Here is a 9577-nt window from a genome sequence, read left to right on the forward strand (position 1 = left end):
GACAGAATGGAGAAAAAACCTTGGGAGAAACCAGGCTCAGTCGGTGAGAAGGGTCTGGCTGAAGCCTGGCGCTTGCACTCTCAGACTTGCACTCTCAGACACTTGCACTTCCGCTAGCGACGTCACTTGCAGTCTTTATTTTTTTTATTTTGTTCTATTTATTTATTATTTTTGTTTGAATCTCTCAAGATTTTACAACAGTAGCCAGGTGGTGAAGACAAGAAAAAAGCAACTAAATTACGAAGTCACTTGCACTCTCCGCTACCTCCTGCGACGTCACTTGCAATCGACACAAATCGTGTGTGTTGCCAATGGAGACAAGACGCTGTGGTGGTGATTCTCTAGGTGCTGATCCACCATCTGGGCTGGATACGTACTGGATCCGGGTGACTGCAGTGACCATCTGATCTGGATACAGACTGGATCTGGTGGCTACAGTGACCTCGGAATAAGAAAGAAACAGACTAATATTAGCATAGATGCCATTCTTCTAATGATGTAGCAAGTACATCGGGTGTTATGGGAAGTGTTCCCGGTTCCGGTTGTCCTAATTAATGCAGCCTAACAATCCTTTAACAGATTTGAATATTAGAAATGTGTTAGTGTGTTATGTGTAAGCCAGGTTAAAGAGATGGGTCTTTAATCTAGATGTAAACTGACAGAGTGTGTCTGCCTCCCGAACAGTGTTAGGTAGATTATTCCAGAGTTTGGGCACTAAATAGGAAAAGGATCTGCCACCCGCAGTTGATTTTGATATTCTAGGTATTATCAAATGTCCAGAGTTTTGAGAATGCAGCGGACATGGAGGACAATAATGTGATAAGAGCTCACTCAAGTACTGAGGTGCTAAACCATTCAGGGCTTTATAAGTAATTAGCAAGATTTTAAAATCTATATGATGTTTAATAGGGAGCCAGTGCAGAGTTGACAGAACCGGGCTAATATGGTCTTACTTCCTGGATCTAGTAAGAACTGTGTGAGGCTATGCAGAGTAGCAGACAATTGCTAGAGTCACAGAGTAAGCATCTAATCATCTTGCTGCATGCATTGTCAAATAATTCATATTGTAATGTTATGTGCTTTCTAGGGTTTAATTAAACTTCACTCACACTTAAGTAGACGAAACACATGCATACACATGCTAAGTAGATGTATACTACTGAATGCTCAGAAAACACATGAAATAACATTACATATAGGCTACTAACATGACATTTCATGTTTTGTCGAAGTGAATTATTTCCTTTTAAAATAATTTTATAAATTCATGACATGTCACTTTATTCTGTAAAACTTTAGTTTGAATTGAATCCAAGTACATTAAAATAACAAATATTATTTTATGTTTTGGTATCTCAAACCCCCAAAATGTAGGGAGTGCAATTAAATTAAATTAATTTAATTAATTACATTTAAAAAAAAATACTATGGCAAATGACTTTTGAAACCTTTCCTATAAGCAAATTTCGCAAACTAGTAGTAGTTTTACTAGCTTTAAAGATATTGAGATAATACCTTTATTCGATTATTTAATAATATCTGAGATAATATCTTCATTTGATTAATTAATAATAATGTTTGCTGACTGGCTGCTGTTTGTAATAGTTAGTAAGGTAAGTTAGTTCTGAAAAAAGCTCTTGCATAATTTCAGCACAGATGCCACTTGGTTTTATTGATTGATAGTTTGATTGATTGATTGATTAAAATGCAATGAAGACAATGGCCTGGAACAATGTTCTCGATTGCACCCTCAATGATGGCCTGTATGTACAAAGGTGGCAGAGTTTTTGCAACATACCTGCAAATCATTTGTTTCTACTTTTCCTTTTTTTTTTTAGTCTTGAAGGTGCCTTAAAATCTAAACTGCTTCTGTAATAGTGCCATTTTACTTGGTCTCTAAGAGAAGAAGGTGACTTTGTTCTTTGTGATTTACTGAATCGTCTGGAGGAACAGATTCAGCTGGAATGTAAAGAGGCGAGAGTAACACGAGCTTACAACAGTCTTGGATTCGTTCAGTATCTCTATGGCAACCAGCAGGAAGCACTTGCAAATCTGCAGAAATCAGTGGAGCTTGCAAAAGAACACTACAAAGACAGTGATGAAGTTCTTATTGTTACCTATGGAGACCTCGCCTGGTTGCACTATCATATAAATGAGTTATCTAAATGTGAAGAGTACTTGAGAGAGTTAGAGAGGATCTGCAGAAAATTTTCTGGGGGATTCACTTATACTGTGGAGGTTCTCAGAGAAAAGGGTTGGACTTTTCTTAAATTCTCTAACAAATACTCACATGCTGCAAAGGAATGCTTTAGACAGGCCCTTGAAATTAACCTGGATGACAGTGATTTAAATGCAGGCTATGCTATTGCACTGTACCGCACAACAAAAGACACTCCTGACTCTTCAGACTCACCAACAATAAAACAGCTTGAAAGAGCTATAGAACTTAATCCAGATGATGCTGTTCTACTACTGTTGTTAGCCTTAAGAATGCCGAATAACAGAGATGATAAGACATTCGAACCTGCACTGAAGAAGGTGATTGTGGCACTGAGGATATCTCCTGAAAACCCACACGTCATAAGATACACAGCAAAATTTTTCCGCCAATTAGGAAACATGGACATTGCCATTAATCTACTAGAAGATGCCTTGCAGGCTACCCCAAACTCTGCCTTTATACACCATCAATTGGCTATGTGTTACAAAAAGAAAAAACATACCTGGAAAAGAAACATAGGATGCATGGCAAAGCAAAGTTTAATGTTAAAGGGTCAGATGAAATACAGCAATACCTGGATCAGTGCATCTATCATCTGGATAGGGCAATTTCCCTAAAGCCACCTTTTGTGAATGCCGTGGCAGATTTAGCACTGCATCACGGACAACTTGGCAGCTTCAAAGCTGACAGACTTTTTGAAGAAGCATTTAAATTGGCTTACAATGAAAAGAAACATCTGCAGGCAGTTCATTTTTTATGTGGCCAATACCAGCTCTACTACAAAAGATCTGAACCACTGGCCTTCCAACATTTCATGCAAGGTCTGAGGCTGCAACCAAAATCAGAGCTAGGCAAGTTATGTGAGGACAAACTTAAAACCATGATGCAACATCGTATTAAATGGCTGAAAAGCCCAGATGACGGCATGGTGTGTGGCATACAGGGATTCATTCATGAAGTAAAGGGTGAAAAACTCAAGGCCGAAGAGTTTTATGAGAGAGCCCTAAAAAATTGACTAAATTTTGGTAAATACAAAAGTTTTTATTCAGTTTATTTTTTATATATTTTACTTGGATTACTTTAAATACACTGGTCCCCAAAATGTAAAATTTGTCTAGCATAGGTGCATGATCACAGTCTTCCTGCTTTAGTGAAAGTTGATCGGTGGTTGGCTACCTGAATGAATAGCTTTTAAACTGAGATTTCATTTTTGAAATTGAATACCTCAATTTCTTTTCAGTTTTAGGTCACAGACATAGATTACACACTTTTTTTTCAGAATTTACAATGTGAAATTCATTGGATCCTTGATGATGGTATGCAGTGATTCGCCATATTACTAAATCCATTTATTCGAGATATACTTAACAGTGCCAATATGTTGTAAGATTTGTTTAATAAGACAGACTTTATTTAGTACTACTGATGTATTAATTCATTTGAAGATTACACTTTATGAGTCAAAATTAAAATGTTTTCAATTTTACTACTTTGTCACTTTTAGGAATGCATGCATCAGTGTATGTAAATGTAATTTAGGCATTGAGATTAACATTGTCAAGTTTTATGACACCATTTGTAGTCATTTGTCAGACCTGGATCAACAATTGTGAATGAAAATATTTAAAATTTTCATATTAAAAATGCAAGTTAAACAGGCCTCAGTAACCATCTCTGCCTCATTCAGCTGCCTCTTTATTGATTTTGTTTGGGTTTTTTTTACATAGGTGAAATTTTCACAGAGATAAGGATTTGGCTCATGAGTTTCAGTGAAACAGAAAAATGTGTTCTAAGCCTGATTTTTGATGGAGGAAGTTACGAAGTTGAGAGTGGTAGGATTAAGACTTTCAAAGGTTCAATGAACAAGAAGATTGTGCACTTGGTTGATATTGATATCTGCAACGCCAAGAGCATTCTTCGATGGGAAAAACTGACTCCTGGGCCTCATGTTCTTGCATTTACTCTACATGATGACAAATTCACAGACCAAACCAAAGAGATTCTTGAAAATTTGGAATTTCTTGGAGAGAAATTCTGGAATCATGTCGTCGTAGTATGTTGTAGCTCAGATGCAGTTGTAGCTCAGAGAAGCATATTGGAGTGGCTTCTTGAAAAATGTGGACACAAATGCTACATTTGTGGCTCTGCACCAGAAACTACAGAGAGGAGGGAGCTTTCAGACAGGATACAGATGATGATCAGGAGTAATAATTCAATGCATCTGGTATTACCAGACATTTCAGATGGAGATTCTCAATCCCCTTCAGGCATTTTAAGGGTAAGTCAAAATGATCTCTTTGCAAATGCAAATCTGTCTTATTTGACAGTAAAATTACAATTCACTTAAGCTCTTGTTATTTTTCACAGAGGCTAGATCTGAAAGATTATTTGTTCACTCCCGAGGTCATCATTCAAGAGGGGCAAAGGAAATACAGGTTTGTGTCAACAAACAGGTGAAGTATAAGATAGTTAAGTGTATCAGCATGCTTTCATTTTCAATATTCCTTTGAAATCAAATAGGTTACAGTGCAGCCATGCAGGCTGGTTCCATTGTGAGTTTACACAGATTGGTTTCAACATGGAGGGGGAAGGAGAGGTGCTGTACAGCACCGTTCTTCAGGACAACGACTGTCCAGTCCCTGCCAACTATTCCCAAGCAGGACCTGTGTATGATATCAAATGTGTTCAGGGTGAGCTGTCTCAACTCAGACTACCTCACTGTGAGACCTCCATTGGTGAGTTGGCAATCTTATGAAAAATAATAGACACTGAACTTTGAATAATACAAAGTGCAAACATTTTAGGAAAATCCTGATTAGTATAAAAATATAACACTATGTTATACATTTTATATTTACTAGAGGACATATAAAAAAGTGTTGTTTTTTTTTCTCTCAGCGGATGCCTGCCACTTCATGTCAGTTATACATAATTCTAATAAGATTGTTGATATTCTGAAGCCTCAAAATATCACAAGCGCACATGTCACAGTGAGCATCAAAGGAACATCAAAGTTTTTTATTTCCAAAAAGGAAAACTGGTTTATGGGTCATTGGACTAAGATGCTCGGCCAAGTGATGCTATTCTACCTACAGCCAGCACATAGGCTGCATGTGTTTCTACAACCCCTCAGTGTGGACCCCAGAGAAGTACATCTTAAATGCCCCCCTCCCCTCCATTTGACCTCATTCACTTTGGCTGACTTTTATAAACAACCATACCATTTCTCTGTTCTTTCAGGTGGAAAAAAAGTAATAAAGGTTACACATTAATCCAAACAGTTTGTGAATGCATGCTGAAATATGAATGTGTGTACAGCATGTCCTGTGATCCTGTTGCGGAACATGGACTTTCAGAGACGCCAAAGATACAAACAGTGGTCAGTATATGGATTAGAATAATGCATTTTCTCAAAGCATGAGGGTGTTTTTCTTTTATTTTAGATTTTCTAATTGAGAAATCACGAGGGAAATGAGGGAATCATGTATCATATAGTTTACATATTTAGCTGTCCTTTCTAATGAGTACTAGAACGCCCAGTCCAGAAAACTGCAAATATCCTGCAAACCTGCAAATAACTCTGATGAACCAAATCATTCAGAGATGAATTAGCATGATTAGAAGATCTTGTATAATCTCAGATGTACAGTATTTAAACAATGTACAAAGAATGTTCATTTTGCTTGTCATGCAGTATTTAATTTGAAATCCAAAAAAAGGGTTTGTTAGACCCTGGGCACCACTGAACCATATCTGAATTGTTGGAAAAAAATAATTTGTTCTTGCTCATATACATACATATATATATATATATATATATATATATATATATATATTTATATAGCGGGTAAAACAAGTATTGAACACGTCACCATTTTTCTCAGTAAATATATTTCTAAAGGTGCTGTATGACATGAAATTTTCACCAAATGTTGGTAACAACCCAAGTAATCCATACATACAAAGAAAACAAAACAAATAAGTTCAGAAAATAAGTTATGTGTATTAAAATGGAATGACAGGGAAAAAGTATTGTATTCAGTATTCAGTACTACTGAATTTTATTTAATACTTTGTACAAAAGCCTTTGTTGGTAATGACAGCTTCAAGAAGCCTCCTGTATGGAGAAACTAGTCGCATGCATTGCTCAGGTGTGATTTTGGCCCATTCTTCCACAGAGTCTTCAACTCTCGAAAGTTCTGTGGGCCTCTTCTATGAACTCTGATCTTTAGTTCTTATTTTCTATTGGATTGAAGTCAGGTGATTGGCTGGGCCATTCTAGCAGCTTTATTTTCTTTTTCTGAAACCAACTGAGAGTTGTCCACCCTTCTTCATCATCCTGGTACTGTTGGTGTTGGGACTGAACCAGCTAATATTAATTTCCACTGTCCACTGACAAGATTGCTTTCTAATTAGTGATAGATTTCAGCTGGTGTCTTGGCTTTCCATGCCCTTTTTGCACCTCCCTTTCTTCATATGTTCAGTACTTTTTCCCTGTGTCATTCCATTTTATTACACATAACTTAATTTCTGAACTTATTTGTTTTGTTTTCTTTGTATGTATTACTTGGGTTGTTACCGACATCTGGTGAAAATGTCAAGTCAACACCACCTTTAGAAATATATTTACTGAGAAAACTGAGAAAATGTTCAATACTTATTTTACCCGCTGTATGTATGTATGTATGTGTGTGTATATATATATATTATATATATGGTATGTATATGTATTTATGTATGTATGTATATGTATTTATGTATGTAGGAGAATGTGTGTGTGTGTTTGCATTAGTATTGAATTTATCATACAAATGTTCAATTTTTTTCTGTAATTATAAATATGAATTTAAAACCAGTGTTGTCCTCTTACAATTCCTGTGTTACAGATACTTTCAGTCACTGGCCAACAACTTGTCATTCATCAGATATAAAGAGGTTTACGCAGCAGCTGCTGAGATCATTGGTTTAATCCTAAACTACATGACTAAGAGAGAAAGTGTAAGTGTGGCTGTTTGTTCCTGCCAAATTGTATCACATTTTTCATCTGAGATATTTTATTTTACATTGCAATATACATGTTGTAAACGTGAAGGTTGTCTTTAGAAAGTATCCAGTAACCAACTATTGTTTTTCTTTGTTGTAGCAAAATGAAGGGCCCTTATTTAATATTACTATCACAAAACTCATGGATTTGAGAAAGAAGGAGGTGGATGACAAATTTATTGTTTGCCTGAGCAAAGTGTCCAAACACTTCCCACCCTTAATGGATCGGTGAGATGAAAATTTCCATCGTATGTAGTAAAGGCTTGATGTTATTTCTGTAAATAATGTTTGTCTTTATATTCCACAGATTTGTAAATCCTGTTTTTTACTTGCTGCCAAAGCTGCATGGCATTTTGAAGACACACTGCCTTGAATGTGTGCAGAGTCGTGCTGATGTCATCCCTGAAATCTACCTGCACCTGAAGACCAAAGGCCTCTCACAGATCATGAGCCACAAGTCTGTTAATACTGCAGGAGTTCATTTCATTTCCTTGTGTTATTTCAGGTTTTATGCCTGTGATTGTAAAATATTAGAGATAAACCCTCTTCACATCACATGCTGTGTCTTTCAGAGATGAAGGCAGGCAGCGGGTTTGTCTGGATATCATACATAAGATCCTGGCATGTCTGAAACCCCAAGAGCTGAAGGAGATTTTGGGAACCGTCACAGCATTTGTGTCTCACCCTTCTCCTGTCTGCAGAGAGAGAATGTATGACATCCTGATGTGGATCCAGGACAACTACAGGTAACTGACTCTACAAACCTCCTTTTATCCAGTCCTGTTTTACTCCTTTTCATCATTCATCACACAAATGACTTTTGTTGTTCATTTCCTCTGTCTAATGTGTTGTGATGTGTTCAATACTTATTTTACCCGCTGTATGTATGTATGTATGTGTGTGTATATATATATATGTATGTATATGAGCAAGAACAAATAGTTTTTCCAACATTAATGATTCAGATATGTTTCAGTGGTGCCTTTTAATCAAATTTTTGTATCAATCTCTTTAGGACACAAAACTTCATTGCACGAAGAAGTGGAAGCATTACTATCCAACATTTGATATAAAGTTGCCAGATGGTGTGATGGATGTGGGTTTACACCTCAAAAAGGAAAACCCCAAGGAAGGAAAGGTTGAAGTTGTATGGAGCCGTGACATAACACTGACAGGTAAGATACTTTACTGTTTGTGTTAGTGGAATGCAAAAGTTTAGGAAGCAAATTACTGACATGACAACAATTCACCTGAAGTGAATTATCATCACAGACATTGGATGCTCTTTGCATGTTCAATTTGTATGCTAGACTGCGACAATTTGTTGCACTGATTTACATGAGCATATGCACAACGTTAAATATGCATACATTTGTAAAAGTTTTTTTAAATAAAGTGAATCATACTGATAATCTCATAAATTGAAAATGAAGCAGATATTAACGAAGTTTTTTTCTTACAGACTATACAGCAGAAAACAGCAGACTGAGCCTATGAACAGATGAGCGGTGTAAGCACATAACCTAATAACAATCTTAGATTTACATTTGAATCAGCTAGTAGCCTGTTTTAGAATAGTAGTGGAACAAATGATTAGCTTCTATTTTCTCTCAGAAACATTTTAATATATTGTATAAATTAAATGTGTTGATGACTACAGGTGTATCCTTTCTGAAAACAACAAAGCTGAGCTTATCCAAAGAGTGAGAAATGTTAATGTCATTTTAGATCACCTTGGTGACATTAATGCAAATGAACAGGTAAATAAAATCAGAGCAATGGCAACATCTCTGGAAAAAATGAGGATCATCTTTGAGATCATAGAAGGACAAGGTCTTTCGTCAGAATGGAAGTTTTTCAACTTGCGTTAGAAGGCAGAACCAACTCTTATGAAAGATATGATTACAGACAACAACTAAGGCCACTAATGCATGTGAGATGAACAATAGAAAAACCGATCAGAATAAAAATGTTTTAATTTGTTATTTTCAAACTCTTGCTATAATACTATATGTCAAAGCATGTGATATTGACCAGAGTATCTGACCGTCTTTTAATATTTTTTGAGCTGTACTGCTTCTGCTATAGTGAAATGTGAAAATGTTTTGTGATTCAATGGGTTTGTCCAATTTACGATCACCTGTAAGGTAAATAATAGAAGTAGAAGTGACATTTAGAATATAATATCTTTTATTTCCTATTTCACTTCAATATAAAGAGGTGCTGTACGGTAGATTATCTTCAAATTATAAATGTTGTTAATTCAAATGTATGTTAAGTTGGGAGTAATAATATAAACTGTTGATTTTTTAC

The 9577-nt window shown here is 36.0% G+C and overlaps 3 protein-coding genes across 3 annotated transcripts; all 3 read left to right on the forward strand.

Annotated features, from left to right (window-relative positions):
- Nucleotides 1-1719: 1719 nt before the first annotated feature.
- LOC107685828 (interferon-induced protein with tetratricopeptide repeats 1B-like) lies at nucleotides 1720-2838 on the forward strand. The gene is made up of 2 exons (XM_016482567.1): nucleotides 1720-1767; nucleotides 1879-2838. The coding sequence occupies exons 1-2, from the start codon at nucleotides 1720-1722 to the stop codon at nucleotides 2836-2838; spliced, it is 1008 nt and encodes a 335-aa protein (XP_016338053.1).
- A 1152-nt stretch (nucleotides 2839-3990) lies between these two features.
- LOC107685677 (uncharacterized) lies at nucleotides 3991-9513 on the forward strand. Its single transcript, XM_016482366.1, has 5 exons — nucleotides 3991-4499; nucleotides 4589-4656; nucleotides 4742-4956; nucleotides 8280-8439; nucleotides 8727-9513. The coding sequence occupies exons 1-4, from the start codon at nucleotides 4080-4082 to the stop codon at nucleotides 8330-8332; spliced, it is 756 nt and encodes a 251-aa protein (XP_016337852.1). The 5' UTR covers nucleotides 3991-4079; the 3' UTR covers nucleotides 8333-8439; nucleotides 8727-9513.
- On the forward strand, nucleotides 7130-8052 carry LOC107685687 (DNA-dependent protein kinase catalytic subunit-like). Its single transcript, XM_016482376.1, has 4 exons — nucleotides 7130-7219; nucleotides 7365-7492; nucleotides 7572-7721; nucleotides 7837-8052. The coding sequence occupies exons 1-4, from the start codon at nucleotides 7202-7204 to the stop codon at nucleotides 8012-8014; spliced, it is 474 nt and encodes a 157-aa protein (XP_016337862.1). The 5' UTR covers nucleotides 7130-7201; the 3' UTR covers nucleotides 8015-8052.
- Nucleotides 9514-9577: the final 64 nt, after the last annotated feature.

The sequence above is a fragment of the Sinocyclocheilus anshuiensis genome, unplaced genomic scaffold (assembly GCF_001515605.1).
Source record: "Sinocyclocheilus anshuiensis isolate Anshui unplaced genomic scaffold, SAMN03320099.WGS_v1.1 scaffold705, whole genome shotgun sequence".
Taxonomy (NCBI): domain Eukaryota; kingdom Metazoa; phylum Chordata; class Actinopteri; order Cypriniformes; family Cyprinidae; genus Sinocyclocheilus; species Sinocyclocheilus anshuiensis.